General features: G+C 35.6%; 2 protein-coding genes across 2 annotated transcripts; both read left to right on the top strand.

Moving 5' to 3' along the window:
* The first annotated feature begins 1206 nt into the window (after positions 1-1206).
* Positions 1207-13560, top strand: LOC148842589 (S-adenosyl-L-methionine-dependent methyltransferases superfamily protein). Its single transcript, XM_088958251.1, has 8 exons — positions 1207-1570; positions 2022-2136; positions 5800-5847; positions 9829-10102; positions 11501-11588; positions 11810-11875; positions 12940-13008; positions 13149-13560. Exons 1-8 carry the CDS (start codon positions 1454-1456, stop codon positions 13236-13238), a joined length of 867 nt encoding a protein of 288 aa, XP_088814377.1. The 5' UTR covers positions 1207-1453; the 3' UTR covers positions 13239-13560.
* Positions 13561-17148: 3588 nt separating this feature from the next.
* On the top strand, positions 17149-20862 carry LOC148842590 (uncharacterized). Its single transcript, XM_088958253.1, has 2 exons — positions 17149-17305; positions 20164-20862. The coding sequence occupies exons 1-2, from the start codon at positions 17270-17272 to the stop codon at positions 20674-20676; spliced, it is 549 nt and encodes a 182-aa protein (XP_088814379.1). The 5' UTR covers positions 17149-17269; the 3' UTR covers positions 20677-20862.
* The last annotated feature ends 2036 nt before the right edge of the window (positions 20863-22898 follow it).

The following is a 22898-nucleotide window of genomic DNA, read 5'->3' on the forward strand; positions in this document are numbered from 1 at the left end:
TCATATTGTTTTTCTTAGTGTATTTTTTTTTTGTTCATTTATAAAAAAAAAAGTAAGATTTAAAGAAAGGGAATTGGTTGAGGTAAAAAGTAATAATTCAAATTATATTTTAAACCTCACAATTAAATAAGGCTTAAATTAAAATATTAGTATTTTAGTCAAAAGAGAATTTCATAATATTATTTATATTTTTAATAGTAGTGTAAAAATAGAATTATGGATGTATTCAAAATTTTCTATATATGTATTTTTTATTTCTGTGTGTACAAAAATAATTATGTTAAGTATATTTATTTTTATTTAATATGTAAATATATGATATTATACATGTTCCCAAATGTTTTTTTTTCTAAAACTTATGTGTTTTTTCATTTATATGCTTTCATATTTTATTAATTTTTATTATTTAATTATGACATTAAAGATTGACACATTTGACCCAAAAGTTGAACTATTGATCCCTGTCAATCAAGAAAATAATTTCATTTTTGGTTAGTTTTAGACTATGTATTTTATCTTCATCATCAATAAAATAATTTTTGTTTATTATACTTATATTTTGATTAATACAAATATCATAAATGTGTCTAATTTTTTCTATAACTTTCTAATTTTCTATATTTATTTATATTTAAAAATTTTATTATTTGACTCTGACTTCACAAATCGACCAATTTGATATGAATGATTGGATTTCTTAGTCGTCACTTTGCCAAACTATAAAGAATGGTTTTATTTTTGAATAAGTTTTAAAATATATGGGTCTATATTATTAAAATTATTGGACATAGATCTAAGGATTTAACAATAGAGAATGGGAGTTAATTTTTTAAATATAAAACTCAATAAGAGGGGATTAAATGAGGTAAAAAACATTAATTGAAATTACATTTTCAACCCTCATAATTAAAGATGAACTAAATACACAAATATAAATATTTTAACCAAAAAATCTTTCACATCCTCATTCTTGCATTTTATATAGAAGTATAGATAAATAGATTAGAAATAATGCAGTGTCGACCTTCTTATAATTGGATGCAAAATCAACCTTTTGAAGAAAAAAAGACCTGTAGAATTGGGTCGATTCGGTTCGCTTCTGCTGGGCTGCCCAACCGAATGACTGACATATGGTCCGTAATCCACTATTCAAGAAGTGGGCCTAGTTATTCATAACTTCATTTTAACGAATCGAAAGTCCAACTTGGAGCGGGCCATAAAACCCCATTCGACACTGAAGCCTCGGGAAGAGGGTCATCTCGGCGATTTTGATCGCATTGGGGCACATTTGTGATTTGTGCAAAATTCACTCTCTTCACGCATTGTTATTGGCGGTTAATGAAAACCCTACTAAAACCCCTTTCGCTTGTCTTCCAAGCGGCAAGCGGAGGCTGCGGAGTTTTCCCAACTTTGATTTTTGGTGCCTTCTGTCTGTAGAGCATCTGCTGGAACTATGGCGAACGATGAGAAGACCGAAGTGGAGGATTCGAAGCCGAAGAAAAATGCAAATAAGAGAAAACGTAAAGAGTTCGCTATCTACGGAAATTACAGAAATTACTATGGTTATCGTGTAAGTTTTATTTATTTATTTATTTTCCGTTTTAAATCTTTATTTGCAGCCACTTAATTCTCCTAAACCATTATAAATCCTGAAATCCGGATTTTTTTCCCTTCAAATCACTATTTCCTTAATTTCCAATCCAATTTTTATTAAATTATAATTTTATCGAGTTACGGGTTTTGTTTTGATGCGCTTTTTTGTATGATTCAATTTATAATTCAGCGTATTTGAAGAGTTTCTCTGAGAGTTTCATTGAATTCTTAAACACCGTGTGTGGGGTTTCGATAATATTTCTATTTCAAAAGATTTATTCAGCTTTAAATTTGCATTGGTTCCTTCAGTGCTGGACTTTGTCCTCTCTCTCTCTCTCTCTCCTGCTTCCTCTCTCTGGTTGAAATAGTATTTCTGGTTGCATGGATGTTTCTGTTAGCTGAAAATGTTGTTTTATTTTACATTTCAGATTGGTCAGAACTTACAGGAAGATCCTCGACTATCGGTCTTGAGGAAGGAATGGTTTGAAGACAAGGAATGCCTTGATATTGGCTGCAACCAGGGTTTGATAACAATCAGTATAGGTAATTCATCACAGTTAGCGTTTGCATTTCGTTTTAGAAGTTTGTAATTACTTTTGAACAAAGTAACTATTTTTTGAAGTTTGACACTGTCAACTAATTTCTGTGGCTTGAACTGAGTTCGTAATACATACATCATATATGTCCGTAATTTTTTTCTTTTTTTGATCAATAACAATATATGTCCGTAATTTTCTCATTGAGTATTTAGAAATCTCGTGGGGACGAGGTGAAATAGTCCTAACTTCCTGTTGCATTTGAAAGCATTATTCATTTAGTTTGGGGTTATCACAGAAGTGTTATTAGAATTTCAAGAAATGAAGTAATTTTAGTTCTATAAAAATCTGGAGATTATGACTTGAAACAAGTGTATCAAAGAGCCAATTTGTCTTTATGCAAGGGGGATCAACCATGAAAGTTATATTTCTTTTGAGACAATTGATAGAGAAGTTCAGAGAAAAGAAGAAAGATCTTCATATGGTGTTCATTGATCTAGAAAAATCTTATGATAGAGTTCCTATAGAGATAATATGGTGGGTCTTGGAAAGGAAGGGGTTTAAAATAGGTATATAGACATAACCAAGGACATGTATGAAGGGGCAACAACCAATGTTATAACACCAGTGGGAGAGACTTTGGATTTTACAATTTTGATGGGTCTTCACCAAGGGTCAACACTTAGCCCTTATCTATTTGCATTGGTCATAGATGAATTAATTAAACCTATTTAGGAAGAAGTTCTATAGTGCTTGTTGTTTGCGGGTGACATTGTTTTTATGGATGAAACTAATGAAAGATTAAATGCAAAACTAAGCTTATGGACAAATGCCTTAGAAACAAGAGGTTTAAAAATAAGTAGGACTTAAACAAAATATATGATATGTAATTTAATAATAATAGAAGTGAAAAACAAGGTATACTTAGGAATGGAGACCAAGAGATAACTCAATGTAACCTTTTTTGGTACCTTGGTTTGATAATTCATAACAAGGGCAAGATTGAGGATGCCACCCAAAGGATTAGAGTAGGTTTGGGCAAAATGGAGGAGTGCATCTGGACTTTTGTGTGATAGGCAAATGCCACTTAGATTAAAAGGAGAGTTCTATTAAACAATTGTAAGGTTAGCTATGTTGTATGAAGTAGTGTTGGGAAGTCAAGAATCAACATGTCTAGAAAATGATTGTGGTAGAAATGCAAATGCTAAGATGGATGAGTGGAAAAACTAGAAGGAATATGATCAGAAGTGAAGTCATTCGTAGGAACCTAGGAGTAGCTCCAATAGGTGATAAAATGAGAGAGAGAGAGAGAGAGAGAGAGAGAGAGAGAGAGAGAGAGAGAGAGAGAGAGAGAGAGAGAGAGAGAGAGAGAGAGAGAGAGTAGACCAAGATGGTTTGGTCATGGCGTCATGTGCATAGAAGACCACCAAAAGCTCCAGCTAGAAGAAGTGATTTGTTACAAGTGGAAGGGGCTAGAAGAGCTAGGGCTAGACCAAAAAGGATATGGGTAGAAGTAGTAAGAAATGATGTAAGCACTAATAATTTAACAATGGATATGGCTTTAAATAGAATGGATTGGCAAAACATGTTTAATGTAGCCAATCCCATATAGTTGGGATAAGATGTGGATGGTGATGATGATGAACTGCTCTGAACATTGACAGTGATATTTGAATCATATAAATATCTTTAGTTAATTGTAAATAGACCTGTTCATGGGCCGGGTCGGGCTCAGGCTGAGCTTTCGCTCTTCATTAACAGATTTTTTTAAGGCCCGAGCCCGAGCCTAGCCTGATCATTAGGCCTACAACTTGGACCCGGGCCTGAAGCCTAAAACTCAACTTGCTGTTATCTTCGCTATCGTCTGAAGCCTAAAGCTCAATTTGCCAGAGATTGCCGCCTCGCCGTAGAGGAAAATGCTTGAGAAGAACATATGCTGATCCGTTGGCCGTTGCTAGGTTGAGCTCTGTCCTCTAAGGCTCTGGCCTTTGAGAGATGAGTTTCTCAGGAAAACCAAAAACGATGAACATAGTGAGAGGAAAGGGGAATGTCCCAAGTTTTGAAACTTGGGAGTTCGAAGTTTAGAAATTATAAAGAAAAAATAAAGTGTATATATTAATATATATATTATAATAAATATTTTATATTTTATATTATATAAATTAGTCGGGTCGAGCTGGGCTTGGGTTGGGTTTTTTGACAAATCCTGAGCCCGGCCCGAAACACAATCGGGCTTGGTGTTTTAGGCCCGGGGTCAGGCCCGCGAGCTTAACTACATGTCCAAGCCCGACTGGGGTGTGGGCTGGGCTGGGCTGTCGGGCTACCTGACCCATGAACAGGTCTAATTGTAAATAACAGCTGGCTCTCTACAAATGATTTCATCATCTCAATTATAATTCACCTCATCCCACAAATGTGATCTTGGCTATATCTACATGAATTGTGGTTCTCTTTTACATTCATTAAAGTAAATCTTTTATTGAAGAATGAATTTGTAGTACTTTCTATCTAGGTGGAATTCCTTTTAACCTTCCACTTACCCTTTTGGGTTCTTTAACTTGCACCAAATCGGTCCTCACCAATGAATTCATTAGCCTTCTTTTACTTGATCAGCCTCTCGTTTAATTGTTTCAAATCTTATTGCCAACTAGGCTGCTCATAAATTCCTTTGACTGGACACTTCAACAGTTTCATCCCTTCTAATCAAAAAGAAGAATCTGATTGTCTACCTCAAGTAACCATATCTCATGAATTTATAGATGAAGGATTAGGGTGTCTATCCAATTTGAAAACTATACAAGCCAAAACTACACTCAGTTTTTCCATGGAAACCACATTGTACTTTTATCAGCGGAAAATTTATTTTATTAAATTAGTTATATGTGAAAGCAGTACAATTTGATAACAAGAATGCCATCCCAAATATTGTAAGCTAGGTTACAAAGAAGCCCAGTACAAACGCTGCCTTGCAGCCCCTTGTTTAGCTAGGGAGTCAGCTAACCCATTTGCTCTCCTTCTTAGCCACTTGAGTTTAGCATTTAAATCCTTTGCAATCCTTTTTTTAACTTCATTGAAGACATGTTTGGGGGTCCATGGGATATGTCTATTACACTCGGCCATGAAATAATTACTTTTGAATCCCCTTCCACCTCTACCTGTCCAAAACCCAGTTGCTTTGCCAACCGGAGACCATGCAGCGATGCTAACAATGGAAACCACATTATCTCCATTTAGGAAACCACCCAAAACCTCCAAGCTACTTGGTCTGGAATTTAAGCCAGAATTCCACTGAACTCATGGTTCCAGTCAAACTCCAGGAAATTCTTGATACGGCAGGCATGAAGCCATAAACAGGCTAAACTATGGCCTCTGGCACTGGCAGAAAAAATACCAAGAAACAGTTTTGATCATTGTCCTATTTTATTTAATTTATCTTGGGAATGCGATGCAGTTCTGTAGTTGTGATAAACATGAAATTATCCTATTCTGCTTCTTTCCCCTCTCATGTGAATCACATTGTAACCAACAAGGTTGACACGAACAATCAGCTGCATGCATATCAATTGTTAAAAAAAATGGGTTTGATCATCTCAGTACTTTATTTTTATCAATATTTGTCTTCCTTTCACCTAATATTCAATCTGCTTTGTTTCTTCTGTTTTATCTGCAGCCAAAAAATTTTGTTGTCGAAGAATCCTTGGAATAGACATTGATGGTGGTAATTTTTCAGCACTAACTTAGTAGATACAATTGATGATATTTTATTTTGTTCTTTACAATCAAGAATGTATTAGTAAGATAAGCTAATGAAAAATCATTTTTTTGTTTTCTTTTATGTCAGTTACATGAATAGGTGCGTTAACTTGTGCTTTTGTGTTGTTGCGTTTCCTGTGTTTCATTAGATTAAATTGAGTATTTCTTATTTTTCAAACACAAAATGTGCAAGGTATAGATTGTTTAGATAGTTGGGGTACTTCTTGGATGATGTACTTATTTCTTTTGTATTAAAAGATTCTTGCCTTCTTGGTCAGAGTACCTTGTTTTTATTGAAGGGGACATTACTTATTACAATGGTAAAATCTTGGGCTGACAATCATGAATGTACAAAATGCTGGTGGTCCACACTGGTCCACCCCTTCCATGATCATGACTTGCAGTATAGTCATGACCAATTCAGTGTAAATTGAACCAGATTGGGTATAGAGGCAATATGCATTTCAAGAATATCATATAAGGTCTTGTGGTTGTTGTGAAGATGCTTGATGTTTGATCTCTCCATTGAGGTGTGATTTTTGAGGTCTTACATTTGCAAAGATGGCTTCTTTTTTTTGTCCTGCGAGATGTATTGCTCTATCTTGATTCTCCCATGGTACTGGTATGAAGTGCGCCGATACTTGCCTTTGTTTTGGTGCAGGTAGTAACACTCGGCCCAGATTATTTTAATAGCATCATATCATATTAAGGTTAATACTTACAAATGACAGCTGTTTAAATATTTTAATGTTAGAATCTAATCAATAGCTAAGACTCAAACCAGTACAGTACATAAAATTTCAAAACCTTTTTTTTTTTTTTTATCTTTTTGGTTTTTACTCTTATTTTTACTTGCACATGTGCATGGCCTTTGCCTTTACAATAGTATATATGTAATAGTCATTTTATTCAGCTAACCCATAGTAAAGTTACATATGCCAAATAGTGTTATAAGATCACTAGCAATGAAATGCCAGGACAGATTTTCTTGGGTTGTGAGAGGGATTATACATGGCAGGCTAATAATATTTACTGTATTATTGTAGTATTGTATTGTCTTAGTTTCTTATTCTTTTTTGTTTTATTTTGTCTATTCTGTAGTTGTAAAATATAAAGTTCTTTGTAATAAAAAGTTTGGGATCTCCCCAAGTAATATGTTATTAGAGCAAGATTTACAAGTATGCTTCAGACATAAATCAAGGTAATAGAAGTGCCTTGTTGTTTATTAGATTGACTGTTTTGGACTCTTTGTTGAGTTTAAGTCATTGGAGAACAAGTTCTTTAATACATCCACTTTCAGTAAGTGTTATCAGTGGTTTTAATGAAGAGGAATGTTACAGTAAGCAAAGAACTTTTTTCTTAATCTTTATGATTTTCTGGAGTTTTCTGTCCAACACTCAAGTCTTAAACTTCTCAGTTTTTGTGAATTTGGTTGGGTTGTTTCTGACTCAGCAGAATTGATCTCTCTTTGCCTAATGTATTTCAGCAAGGGGTTCTGATACCCTGCCATTTTCCTCTCTTTGTTAACAAGTGCAGGAAATCATTTGAATGATATTTGGTGATTTTTCTTAGTCTATATTCTATACTGTTACTTGGAAGTCTGATTTACCCTCATGTTCAATGCCTCTAACTATAAACTATGCCTTTTGGAGGTTTCATTTTGAACAAAAATAATAACTAGTTTTTATATGTATAATAATATTCAAGGGGTCCTTTGCAGCAGGCGAGTAGCAATGACAGGCATTATCATACACATACATAGTACCAGCCAAAAAGTAAAGCAGAGGAATACGGTGTTCACTTCACCATCAATATCTCCATATATAAAAAACAAATTAAAAGGATAGAAAACAACTTGTTACTAACCAATCAAAACCAGGAAAAAAATGCTTGGAATATTACCCATTTTACTTCCACAATCAATACAAAAAACAGATGGGGTCCGTAGCCAAGTCCTCTGTGTCTCATACCCGTAGACCGGAATAAAATTAGAATTGTATTTTTCAGACTAAACGTAAGGAACAATGGCAGAACGGGAAGCACCAATGTCACTACATGAATCAAAGATCAACCAGCTTGTTAAAGAGTCTAGTAGAGTAAAAGTAAGAAGTCTTGGTCTTAAGTTTGCATTTGTTTTAGAAGACAATTTTGAATCGACCAAAAAGAGACTAGCTTGGGTTGTCTTGCTTTCCTACCCACCTTTGATCAGTGCAGACGGAGGTGTGGTATGTGGTTGTAGTTCAGCTCCTGTGATAGTAGAAGCGAGAAGTGCAGGAAATAATATTTTTATTTTTTATATGTATAATAATAACTAGTTTTTATAATTATTAATTTTTTATATGTAAAGCAAAAATAATATTTTATATGTATAAATTTTCATTTTTATAGGAAAGTTTGGCTCACAGTTGAGCTTGAGCCGAACCAAGTTTGAACTTACGAGCTTTTGAGTTGAGCCCAATTCGAGCTCCAGTCTCTAGCTTGAACTGAGCTCGAGCTCGAGCCTCATAGTTTTAGGCGAGCCGAGCTCGAGTAGCCAGATGTTCGAATCAGCTTGCGTCGAATCCACCTCTAACTATTGCAATTATATTAAGCCCATTGGCTGAAATCCTTGGGAATTTTCTCTCTTGTTTCAGTGGATGGCATCCTTATAAATTGGAAAGAAGTGGCAGATTCTGCTTTTGAGTTTAGACAAGGATGTCATCACTCGTACTTGGTTCCCACCAGTAAGTGGGTTTCTCAATCTCAACTTTGATGGAAATAGTTTGGGTAACTTGGGCATTTCAAGAATAGGAGTGTTGAGTGATGAAGAGGGAAAAATAATTGCTTTTTATTCAGACCTACTTGGTGTAGGAAATTCTCTAAGAGCTGAGATTATGTTGATCGAAGGAGTACAGAGGGCAAAAAAAAAATCTGAACATTAAAATACTATTTATTGAAGGAGATTTCAACATGGTTGTGGGGTGGCTACAAAGTGAGGAGGCAAAACTATGGAGATATGACAATGAAAGGAAGAAATTCAAATGGTTGATACAAAACATGGAAGTGAGAATAAAATGGGTCAGAGGAAGTGCAAATTCCTTTGGCAATGCTCTTGCTAAACAAGGGGTGGGAAGAGATCAGTTGTTTTGGGCACAATTGTAAAAAGATGGAAGAATTTTTCGGGGAGAGATAAGAGGGTTTATCTCTCACTGCTTATATGCCTTTATTGTACTCATAATTTTCTTTCCATCTATTTATGAAATTTTACAATTATTGATAAAGAAACGGTCCTACGTTTAATAAGGTGGAAATGTAAAGAAATGAATGGGATAAGATTGTGAATGGTTATGGAGATGTGTCAGGTCACTTAGAGGAAGATGAGTGAACCTGATGGCTGATCAGGAGCTGATCATGGAATGATGTATGGTGATTGTGTTGAAAGGAGGGCAACAAGTAGAGATCTGATTCAATGATCAGAATCCAGTAGCCTAGGTGGGAATGGGGTATTGTAGAGCTGGTCTCCACTTTCAAGAAAAATCACTCTTTTGAATCTGATGCTATTAATAATTGCAATCTTCTAATTCATGACCAATATTCCAGTGAGGGTGAAATATAATTTCTGTACCTAAAAGAAACAACTTTTATGCAAAACATTAAACATCCAAACTCTTCTCTGCTCCATAATATCTACTAGTGCTCTATTTATTGAGTAGAGAATGATTTTGTAAATCTACGATATCTTGCACAAGTATCTGTTCGTATTTATTACCTTATTTCAACCATTTTCCCTAATTTAAATTACTTGATGGATTTACAATGTGAATTTTATTTGGAGTTTCAATATTAATGTCTGACTTCAAATGGAGTGTATTGTCTATCTCAAATAGCAATATTGAGTTGAAACAAAGTTATATGGTTTCTGCTGGAATGATTGTCTTATATATGAATGTGCTCTTGATTTTTGCAGGTTTAATTGAGTCTGCATGTTGGAACCTTAGAAGAACTGCTCAAATGGGAAAATCCAGTATCCAATTCTCAAATAGTAGACAGTCTGAGCATTCAGAGGGATCAAATGGTATAGAGAATGGTGTTAGTGCATCTTTAAATGGAGGAACGATGAATCATCCAAATTCTCCATTGTCCTCAGAGGAGAAAAGTCTGTCTGACATAATCTCTTTCCGTAAAGAAAATATTATTAAAAGATGTCATGGTCACTCAGAGGAATACGATACAATTCTTTGGTATGTTATTTATCTTTTTATTTGACCTCCATATAAAATTGTCCATGATATTTAAAATAAATCGTTTTTTTTTCTTTCACTCTCTATAAAAGTAAAAAAAGAGAACAGAAAATATCTTAGTTTTGGAACTTATACAAAAAAAGTCTGAGTTTTGGAACTTGAGGTTGATATTTCTTTGAGCCCAATCAGATGTCTGATAATTAAATGCTTTTCATTTTTATTTCACATTTCTGTCTAAATGCTGCAAGAATTGTAAATAATTTTATGAACAAGGCCAGCTATAAACTTTCAAGAAAAGGCCCATTGTAGTATTTAGGCCTTTTCACCTGATTTTCTAAGCAGATGTTTATCTTTGGCAAGGAGGGGAGAATGCCATGAAAGCATGGACCATGGTTGGCTTTTAATTTTTTTTAATAAATTTTTGTTTGATAGTCCACTTTGTTTAATCAGTGGGCCAGCACATATCCTTCTGTGTAGAGCCTATCGTGTTTGATTGTGGCTTGCCTTCTGTATGTCAAGATCAAGAATTGCATTTCATACTCTACTGAATGTAGTAGATATGATGGTATAGGGATACTATAATCTCCGGCTGTGGTGGTCTGGTGTATTTGATTTTGTCACATCATGAATTATTGAGGAATTGATACTGTAGTTGATGTTTTGGCTTTTGTGTCGGGAATGGATATGGAGGTGTGTGGAAGCTGATTCATGGGTTTATTTACAATTAGGTCTTTTTTGTCCATGTTAATTGAGGAGGTCAGAGTCCAGCAGGAGGTTGTGATTTTTTGCATAACCTATATCCTTTTCACATATTGTTGGTTTACATAGATAAATTGGTGTAGGAGGATTTTTAAGGCATATCAAGTCTGATGATCAATGCCATAGGAAAATTTGAAAAACTAATGATTTCAGTTTTTTATCAAAAAAAAGTTGAAAAGCTATTTTTTTGTTGGTTTTCATTCAATTAGAGTTCTAGCAAGATGGGATTTTCCATCTTTTGCAATGATTGGCATTGGCATACATTGTATTCTATTCTTTATGATAGCTTGTACATCATTGTACATGTGCCATTCAAGGCATTGGTGTTACTTTCTGCTAAAGGTATTTTGGCCTTTCTGTTTTTTTATGAATTATGATAAGTTTTATCCATGAACAAAAAGATTTTATTAGATTCCTCTTGCTAAATATTTATTACTTTTCTTATACAAAATTTTCCAAAGGTTTCCCTGATGAAGTCATAGTTAAAATTTTGTGATGATTCTTTAGTCATATGATTTTAAGAACAACATTTGTTATACTAGCTGTTATTTCTGGTTTGCAATCTATATGTTACTTCTAATTCTATTATGATCTGATTCTGATGTCAACCTATATTCTGACTCCACTCCTATTTTGCAGTTTAAGTGTAACAAAATGGATCCATCTAAATTGGGGTGATGAAGGACTAATTACATTATTTTCGGAGATCTGGAGACTTCTTCGTCCGGTACCCATTAAATCATTATCCATGATGATTAATTTCAATTTTCCTTTTTTTTTGCTTGATATTTGTGGCATATGATTGAAGATTATAGAGGCCCTTAATTACAACTTCACACTCATCTTTCTCTACAAAGATGGAGCTGGTTGGTTGTGTTGGATTCCCCTTAGTCTAGAATTGTCTATCCTTTTCAACTTAATACATTTTATTACCCTCATTATGGGCAGGGTGGCATTCTTGTGTTGGAACCTCAACCTTGGAAATCATATCAAAGCAACCGTTTGGTTTCTGAGGTATTAACGGCCTTACTATTCTGCTTTTGACTGTAGCCTTTTTTTTTTTTGAATTATTATGCTTATATAATTCTGCAAATCTTTAGTTGATGTCTTATATGAGTTTATGCTAAGTTGGTTACTGTCAATTTATTGAGAAAACACAAGCCTGGGGGTAGAGCTCTTCCCCGAAGATTTATTGAGAAAGCTATTGGCATATATTACAGGATGCCGGTTGTGGCATCTCAACTCACTCATCTAAGCTTTGTCCCAACCATATGGGTCCTGTTACACCATTCCATACTATTCTGTGCCACACATACGCACCCATGCACACAAGCACAATACACACCCACCCGCCCCCAAGCAATGACCCCTTGTTCAAAGCCATGTTAATTGTCAAGTTATGGTCCTTCAATCATTTCTAACTACAACCCAGTTCCTTTTTGGCCTGCTCCTTGCTCTAGACTTTAAACTGTTTCAATAGATTACTTTTTCCTTCTGGTGTTGTAAATGGTCATCTCTTAATTATCTAAAAAAAGAAAGAAAAGAAAATGGTCATCTCTTCTGTCTTCACATGACGAAACCATCTTAGGCTGCATTTGGCATTCCTTATTTTAAGGACTTGTCTCCTCATTGCAGTTAAAAACTGTGTTCACAGGGGCAATTTAACTGCAAAAAGAGATAAGTCCTTAAAATAAGGAAAGCCAAATGCTGCAATTAAAAACTATGTGTTCACAGGGGCAATTTAACTGCAAAAAGTGATTAGTCCTTAAAATAAGGAAAGCCAAATGCAGCATTGCAGCCTTAGTCTACTTTCCCTCATTTTATCACCTACTGGGGCTACTCCTAGGTACAATTATTTCTCACCATGCCAATTGTGATATGCTTTCATAATTGTTGGACATGGTTGCATATTTGTTCATTAGATTGCATGGCCATCCAGCTGTTATTCTAGTCCAAATAGTATAAAAAGTGAGCATCCTCCATTGGCGCCCTCCAATTTAGGAGTTAAGGTTCTTTGCTGTACAAGTAGTTGGTCCCACAAGCATGATTTATTGAGACTGGTTTTTCATTACTTGCAGGAAGCATTGTTCAATTATCATCGTGTTCTGTTCCGTCCATCTCGTTTTCAGGAAATACTTCTGGACAAGGTAACCTTTATTATTTTGTTATTTCTTTTGTTCCACTGATGATCTAAGGTGAATAAGCAAAACAAAAAACAATAGTGAGCTTAGAGATTTCTTCATGCTGGTTGAGATCATTAGGTTTCTGCTCTTTAATGTGGTTGCAGATAGGGTTTAGGACAGTGGAGGATGTTACTGTCAGTTTACCAGGCTGCACCACTGGGTTTGACAGACCAATTTTAGCATTCTGCAAATGAATTCATTTAGGAGGTGATGAGGAAATATTCGAACCATATTTTACTTTTACTGTATGCCTGATTGATTTGTCCTTGGTTGGAAACATGATGTATAGTACACCAACAATTTGACTGGAGAATTCCCATTTCTTGTAAAATGTAGCCAATGACTGCTGAAAATTGGTGTACATATGATGTATCCGTGTATCTTTATCTTGATTTTATTACGTGTAACTGAAAACATGTCAGCCAAAGCTCGATGGCTGTAACAGTCTTGGCACATAATTTAGGAAAGCTGTGCATACTGCTTAATATTTTTGATTAGTGGATTCCTTTTCTATCATTGCTTGTGTAAGAACACGTAGATAAAAGGATGAAACAGAAAACTTTAAATGTATGATGATGTAATGCAAATTAAGTGATTTAACTTTTATGACTTTTTTATGAAATAGAGATTTTTAAATTTTAACTTAAGCCATATTTCAGTTGTTAAAAGCTACTTTAGAGACATGTTCCGATCTCGCAGTCTTTTTTTGGGGATCACATCACATGTTACATGTTAAAGGGGGATTAAGGGGAATAAGTGAGGGATTGGGTACAGGGTAGGTGCATGTGAGGCCCGACTTTACCCACCCACGGGAGAGACTGCAGTCTGTCTGCAGTTACATGGGTTTTGATCATCCCGCCTCGATATTCAGTGGGATGTTGTGATCATCTTAGCTATCGCCTCCAGTGGTATAATTAAAGAAGTAGAGCATGTTATGTGGAGCTGTTGCTTACTCATATCGTATCATTAAATCCGGACCTGCTAAATTGCTTTATCATGTCGGATATATAAAGCCGGGTCTGTTTGGGGGCTGATTTTTTTGCTTCCTGCTCATGACATTCTAGTCTATGTAATTGTTTATTTTTCATCTCAATTAAACAATATTAATTTCAATTACTCTTACACTACTGTCTACACCAATTATTAATGCATCATGCACATGATATTTCAAAACATCCCACAGCCAAGCCTTTTCCCTATGTCTGGGCTGTTATCTCCCCTTGTGACAGGGTAGCCTGGATTTAGGGGTGCTCATGAGTATTTTTGAACCGAACCGACTTTGGTTGGATTCTTAATAATTCGAATCGAAACCGAACTGATACAACTGGTTGATCGGTTAACCGTGGTTTGATATTTTGGGTTTTTTTTTTTTTTGTGCAGTAAGCCATTTACTTTTTACTCAAAATTAAAAAAAAAGGATATAACCTTTCCTCCAACAAGATCAATTTATATATTAAAATAAATTGATTTAAACAAAATAAACTATTAACCAACATTCATTCACTCATTCAATAACAATCCAAGAGAATGAAAAAAATACATTATAAATGAATAAGCTGAAATAAAAATACAAGTTGAAACTTGAAACCTGAAGGCCTGTATATTTATACAAAAAAATACACTATAAATAATATTTATGGTGCTTGTTGGCAATTGGCATTGCGGCTTGGCGATTGGCACAGAGCAGCAGAGGAGATGAGAGAGAGAGAAAGATGATGATGACGATGACCTGCGTCGGAGAGAGAGAAAATGAGAAGGGAGGGGGAGAGGTTGTTGGAGGACGACCGTTTACCAATTTTGACGTTTTATGACAAAAGATGACGATCAGTGCTAGAGGAAAGCAAGGGTTTTCAATTTTGGTATTAGCCTTTAGGTACTGAAGAAGGGGAAAGGGGGAAAACTCAAAAATTGAAATGACAAGGGTTTTTCGGACTTTCTTGCTCACCCCTACCTGGATGTGTTGTTGATCGCCATGCTGCGTGTAAAGGGCTACGTAACCAATCATCACAATTAACAAGGGAACATGGCAGTGTTCTGTGCAATTGGGTGTAGGTCCCGTGTATATATGGCACTGGTTTATTAATTTGTGATTGGTTAATGGTTATGGAGCTTTTTACATAACATGGTGAACAGCAAAATCTTGAATGAGATAGTTCAACACTATGAAACACAAGTACCAAAGGAAAATAAAAGATAGGATAGGATGCAGAAGAATAAGATGACAAATATAGGGAGAGACGGTATTTAGATAAGAAAAATAAAATGAACATTTATTAGTAGTACATTTTCATAAAAAAAAATGGGCTTCAGTCTAGGGGTGTCAATTGGACTGAATTTGGTCCAATCCGATCCTGCCTAATGCGCGTCTATTACGAATGGATTAGGTACAATTCAATCTAATGAATATTTTGGACCGGTCCAATTCAATGTTTGGACTATTCAATCGGTCCAAATTTGTTTTAAATAAATTATTCGAATTTAAATCTGGTCTATTGACACCTATGTTCTTATATTTTCTTGATAGATGAGATATTGGCTCAAGACTCAATTCAGCCCAATGCAATATTCATTATGGATGGATCAGGTCCAATCCAATTCAATAAATACTTTGGACCATTAAGTCTGGACCGGTCTAATTAAATGTATCTTATTGGTCTGTCTTATAGACAAATCACAGGAAGATATTCTCAATACACGGTTGGAAGGTGCTGTAGGGTGTGGTGAGGCGCTGATGTGAACTATTCAGTCTGGGACTAGTCTTGACTTGATCGATTTTCATTTTCATGTGGGGTTGTGAAAACTGAGGAGTGAAGTTGGTGATCTGTCATCTCGTCATTTACTCATTCAGCAACAGTAAGTCAGGAAGCAGTGACTAGCGAGGCACGCTCGCTCTTTTCCTGTTGTCTGAGGTCTGAAGTCTGAACTGAACAGCTAATAAGAGATGAGACGTGGGTGCTGGCCTCCTGGACTGATTTCGCGCTCCGTCGATGAGGATTTCTCCTCCCGCACCGTCAGCACTCAGCCAGACTTAATTTAACCCATCTTCGTCTACTCTCCCTCTCTCTCGCCCTGTCCGGCTGTGTCCTGTTACCTTGGAACACGAGCGAAGGCTTTGATTCGCGCGTGCAGTGAAATACATCCGTACTCCAGGAAGATTATCTCTACAGTCAGAGAAAGCACGAATTAATTAAGAGAGAGAGAGAGGGGGGTGGTTGGGACTTGGGCGAGGTGGGAAGAGGGTCCGCCCCGCAGCCCGCTCGTGCCCCGTGTTCATTGTATCATCTACAAAGACTCGGGGGTGTCGGTCTGTCGTACGTCCCCGTGCGTTTGTTGATGGGGCGGTGGTTGGGTTGGGTTCCCCTTCCCCATGCTTTTTATTATTTTGTTTTGAGTCGACGTTACGATGTCTGTGATTTCTTCGATTCACGACTCCATTTCTGGACAAGTCTGGAGCAGACACCACCCACCCACATCCACTACACCCCTGATCTTTTGACTTTTATTTCCTTGGGTTTTTTCGCTTCACCCATCAGTCCACCACTAACATGAGCCGAAGGAAGGATTGCACATTAGAAAAATAAACCCACTTCCCCAGTTTTCAGTTTTGAACCATTCGATCTATTTTGGACCGTATTCCGAGAATTCCTGCGCATGGGCCACTTGGGTCATGCTTGATGTTGAGTGGGTTTGCTTGTATTGTGCACTACGTATCTAATTCTTGTCCATGGGCCTCGAACTTAAGTTGTGAGTTGAGACATCCAAACCCAAACCCAAACCCAAACCCATCATTTCTAAATTCGAATCCTATCTCGATGCGGTAACCGGGAGAAGTACATAGGACGGATCACGGAAGTCGGAAGAGGAGCAGAGCAGGATGGTTATTAATGGAAGCGCACGCCTCGTTATTGACACCACAGACAAGTTTGTCGTCGCTTTCTGTTTCTAATAAGTCACAGTTGTTTCCAATACAAGAGATGGTGAAGAGAAGTCAGAGGAGAGGAGGGTGGGTGATTGGATTGAGCCGCATTGAATGTGCAAGTAACGTAACCCTCACTCAACAACAAAGCAATAATGTATTTGTTATGTCATTCGTTGGTCTGGTCCAACGTCGAAGTCGAAGTGAGAGAGGGAAACAGGGTGCGATTCGTCGGAGCCCAGTTGAAGATCTGATCTCGCTCCATTCCATCCTCATACGTCTGCTTTGATTCCACGTTTACGTTTTGGTATGAAGACCAATAATCTTCCTCCATCTCCTCTACACGTATGAACTACTCTCCCTCTCTCTCTCTCTCTTTTATTCTTCATGTTGTTTGCTTTATCCTTATTCTTCTCGCATGCAATTATCATTGTCTTCATCTCCCATTATTTATGTTTTATTCAAAGTTAGTGGTTGATTTTTTTTTTTTTTTTTGCTTTAATGTTAAAGGCTGCACGTATTAATGAATGATCAGTCATTCTTGGTGTACTACTCAAAACACTTGTTTGAAAAAAAAGAAAGAAAGAACACTTGTCTGGTTGGTACTGGAATTGGAATCAATTCAAATGAGAAGCTACTATGCTTTCTAAGGAAAGGTGAAAATAGAAATGGAATCAATCCATACGTGTCATTGGAAGGATGTTGTTTAGGCTGACGTGGCAATTGTTTTTTTTTTGAAAAAGCAAAATCATTCCTAGTGAACGTTGACAAATGACAAACAACCCTAGAATGGTCCAACTTTTAAGAATAAAAAATTCAAAATGACATGCCATTTGCACATTCTTTCACTAACAACATTTGTATAAAAACTCAACTCCACAAACCGCATTATTTACATCTCCCTTTCTAATGCCTTTAGGGCATGAATGAAACGTATCAGATTCAGATCCCAGATTGACCTGGCCCATACCCATATTCACATATTAGTGGAAATTGGATTCTACGGACCCATATTCACATATTAGTGGAAATTGGATTCTACGGACCCATATTTCAAATTGTAACTAAGCCCACATTCAGTAGATATAGGCCTTGTTTGAATTTTGAAACATTCATTTTTTTTTTCCAAAGAATGACACTACATCTGTGCCACTTCTGAGATTTGTTTTATGAAGAAATGCTCATTGTTTGATTGGGCATTTTTCTGAATCATATTTTCTCAGACCACACTTGAAAATTCGGGAAAGGTGTGGTCAGGATGTTTTCAACAATGTCTATGTTATCAATAGTATGCTGATGTGGCATTAAAAAATGTCTATGTGGCAGTAATAGTTTCAACAAAAAAAAAATGCTAATGTAGAGAACATGGCGCTGATCCAAACATTATCATAGACAAAATTTGATCTTTATCTGGGTTCAACCCAAAAGTACAAGTAAATAAAAATTGTTTCTGCCTTTCAGATTCTGGGTCCCTATGAGAGTTTCTCCTGTTTATTGATCATTGAGCTTAGGTTCAATTGGATCCGGTCCGCGTCCATTTAACTATATTCTATCTCTAAGACTCTACTATATCATTCAAAACCATCTGAGACTGTGTTTGGTTGCAGTGCAAATTTATTTGCACTAGTTACAAATGCACGGGAGTGCAAATATAAAAATGTAAATTATTGTTTAATTTTATTTTAGATTTTATGCTTCATGTCTTAATTACTTCATTTGTACTGAAATCAAACAAAATAAGTTAAAATTTAAAGTCAGAATTTACCCACAAATAAAATTTGCACCACTATGGTTTTACATAGTATTTCAACCAAACACAGCCTAAATGTTAATTTCCATCCCACCAACCCAAACACAAGAAATTTTGCATCACATTAACTGTAACCATAACCATGGGTGGTAGGACATGCATGCTTGAGAGAATTGAGACCCCTAATGATGTTAGTTAGAGGATACATTAGCAACCCATACAATTCAAAACATTTGTTAGGTTAAGTGGCCCAAGTTTGATATATTTACAACCAACACAATAAGAGATTGTGTTTCAGTGTTTGATGTATACGGGGGCCACTGCTTAGTACAATGGTAATATGATCTTGGGCTCACAACTCACAAGATTGAGATGAACATGGGTGCCAGTCTGTGCAAAAAAGTTGCCAAGTGTCAGGTCTACGTATTGTCCACCCCTATTAAGATCCGGGTAATTGGTACCAGCATTGAATATGATCCATACCCGATCAGTTATCAAGTTTGTCCTCCAACCCAAATGCATAAATGGATTGATAACCCTTTATACGCACCCTACTGACTCGTTTCTTACCTTTCTAATTATTATAAAGGAGACCTGATCGAGTTCTGCCAATTAACTTATGACACAGCTGCTTTTCTTTTTCGTTTTTTTTTTGTATGGTTAATGGTTGGGCGATTGGGTCAAACAGATGGATATTGGATATTGGATACCTGGCCTCACTCATATTCCATTGTACAGCCATACGATCAACCTTGATATCATGATATTGAAGCAATATAGCTCCCCCTTGTCGTACAATTATATTATACTACAGTACGATTCCAGCCATGACCATTGGATCCGAACATCTTCATGATGATGATACTGACAAAAATACAACCCGGGTCTTTACCAATCTGACTTGCATCATCATTGGTCAAAAATCCATTAGTGCTTCACATGCTCCTAAGTCATTCTTCACTACTTCCGGTCTCACTCTACTATCAAACAACACCCAGCCAAGCATCTTCCAGAGAGGAAGATCAAAGGAAAGCTAATAGGCAGTTGCCCCACCCAACTGGCGTCCTTTGTACTCTGGACCATTCAGATTGGACGACCCAAGATAACCAGAATACAGTTAGCTCCATGAATTAGAGGAATGTAAATGCAATTATTATTTATTAATAAGAGAAGAAATAAGGAGGACGTAGCCAAAGGCCATGCTTAGGCATGTTTTAATGTGATTTCCATAAACTTAAAGAAGCCAAATTTACAGTCTTCCATTCCATCTCTTTCACAGGTCACAGCTTTACTTCCTACATTTCTAATCATAATCAACACAGCCTTCTTTTATGGGGTCCTTCCTAATCTCTATTCTCGGCTTTCTTTCCTAGCTATTTAGGACAACTTATAGCAGTTGAACTGTTAACTTCTTGTCATTTGTTTCTAAAAACGAGCACCCCACTGTTTGCAGACTATGCTTTCAACGATGGCTGCAAAAGACGAGGAGCCCAAGCAGATCTACAATCATGGTCGCCGGTATGTTTTCTTCGACCGTTCCGGCTGTTCTGTTAAAGCTTTTTACCCGGGAGGTAACACCCATTTCGCCAATTCGGATCGGCTGAAAGGCATGGGTGTAGATTCACTTGAGAAAGCTAAGGCTGGCAGAGAAAATTGCATCGTCTTGGAGATGATGGATGGCGAGTATCCGGAGCTGTCTCACACCTCTGAGGAAGATTCTGATGTCAAGTCCGACGGGGGCACTTCTGTGTACAATGGCGTTGAGATGTTGTCCAATGACGAAGCATTCTCTGTTGATGATATCTTGTACGAAGAAAGTGTGAAGAAGAAGCTCAGGTTCTTGGCCGGAATGGTGGGGATAGACTGTACGAAACCAGGCGTCGTGTTGGGAGAAGTTGTAAGGGTGTTGAAGGATTTGGAGCGGGAAACAGGTGGTACTTCTCAGAAGAAGAAGACCTGGGTTTGAAGATTTGTGAAGGAGGAAAAGCCTTTGTAAGGATTGAATCCAAGCATTTTGTGTTGACAATAATAAAGAATCAGGGCTGGTTATTATTATAATACTGTTATATATGTGCTCTGTTGCTTCCATACAGCCGGTTATGTAAATTAATATAAGTATGAAAATGAAATAAACTGATTATTACTGAACTCATCTTACTGATCTCCATTTTGTGTGGAATAAATCCCAACTCCAATTTTTTTGTTCTTTTGTCATTTGACCGTTAATGTGTTACTGTTATTGGCCACCAAAAGAAATTAAAACTAAGATAAAAACACTGATAGATTTTGGAATTTTAAATGCATGGTTAAGTTTTTCAGGTTCAACATTTTCATGAATTCTTCTTGGAATCACAACTGCGGAAGTGAGTTCCTCGTATGAGTGGGACCGGAGAATTCTTGTTCTTTGTCGATTTGCGTCTCGTCTATAATCCCTAATCCCTCAACGACTCCAGTCCCCCAACGACCCCAGTCCCCAGAGGTTGAAGATTTTTAAGCTTTTTTTCTTTTCCCGGGTTTTCACCTAAAAAAGTGAAAAAGAATTTATAAACCAGATACAAAGACACATCGCATTTTATTTTTGCTAATTAGGGTTCTTCGCTCTTTCAATGGACGCATGGCAAGCGTCCTTCCAGGCATTCTGACGTGTCCATCCTTGGAAGCTTGGAAGCTTCATTCAAGAAGCAAAAATTCTTTCCGATGTCAGTGGGTTGGGTTAGGTGCTGGTAAACCCACATTGATTCGACCCTATTTAGGTTAGCTACTTAGCTTTAATTAGGTTTTGGGTCAGGTTATGGTAAATCATGCTAAAACATTGCAGGTAGCATTCAAATATTTGTAACTTTTAACATTATAACTTAGGTTGAGTATAGGTAGGATGGGTCGGGTTGGTTTTGTGTTGAAGATTTCTGGGCTGCGTTCAGTTTCAGCCAAAACCATACCTTACATTTCATACCTGAGTACCTGACCTGACCTGTTGACATAATCCTATTGGTACTGAAATGTAAAATATAGGGGAGGGGGTTATTTTTGAATCCAATAATATATTAAAGTAGGATGATGCCACGTATGGCCTGAGCTTTTCCCATTATCCCAAGAAAAAATTCTAAGCCCCTCTTATTTTAGCCTTTCATTCTTCCTTATGAAGTCCCCTCATCACTTTCTTCTCCCTCTCTCATAATGACTCTTAATCATGTCTGGCCCTCTCTCTTTTATCAAAATCTAATATAATCTAGTCAAGTTGCATCACTATCCCCCAGTTTCTCATAATTTATCTCTAATTCCTATTTATCCTCTCCCCCACTTTTCATTTATATATATATATATATCAAAATAAAAATTGAAATAAAAATTTAAGAATTATTTAAGTATTAAAATAAAATTATGTAATAACTTTAAAATACTTATTAAAAGCACAAAAATATCATAGGTTTATTGGTTTAATAATATTCATGTTATTTCATAATGAAATTATGTACTAACAATATAAATTATAATTTTACGAATTTCTCAATTTAAATATTATTCAAATAATAAAAATTTAAAATTAAATAATATTATTTAAAATTTTCAATAACTAAATTAAAAATATTTTATAGCAAAATATTTAATATTATTTAATAACTTTAAAATAATGAAATCATGTAATAAATTTTAAATAACTAATTTTTTAATAGTTAAAATAACTAAATTAAGTGACTAAATTTTAAATAATTAAAATAACGAAATTATGTACTAAACCTAAAAATTTTATTAAAATTAGAAAGTCGTTATAATAGATTTCATAATAGTTGAATTAATAATAATTCTGTATTTTATAAAATTAATAACAAAATTATGTATAATACTATAACTTATAAATTTATTGATTACGAAATTCAATAAATAAGTAATATTTAAATAACTAAACACTGATATTATTTAAATAGATGAATAATATTGAAAATAACTAATTTTAAATATTTTAGATATTAAAAATTTAATAACTAAATCATATTTTATATATTTTTTAAAAACAAATAAAATACATTAAATAAGGAAATTATGTAATGACCTTAAAATTTTTATCAAAAACACAAAAATAATTATAATATATTTAATAATATTTGACAATAAGAATATAAATATAAATAATTTAGAATTTTTTGCATATTATTGAAATAATAAAAAATAGATTAAATAATTTAGAGG

The sequence above is a fragment of the Nelumbo lutea genome, chromosome 8 (genome assembly GCF_056320005.1).
Source record: "Nelumbo lutea isolate HS-2025 chromosome 8, American lotus-T2T, whole genome shotgun sequence".
Taxonomy (NCBI): Eukaryota; Viridiplantae; Streptophyta; class Magnoliopsida; order Proteales; family Nelumbonaceae; genus Nelumbo; species Nelumbo lutea.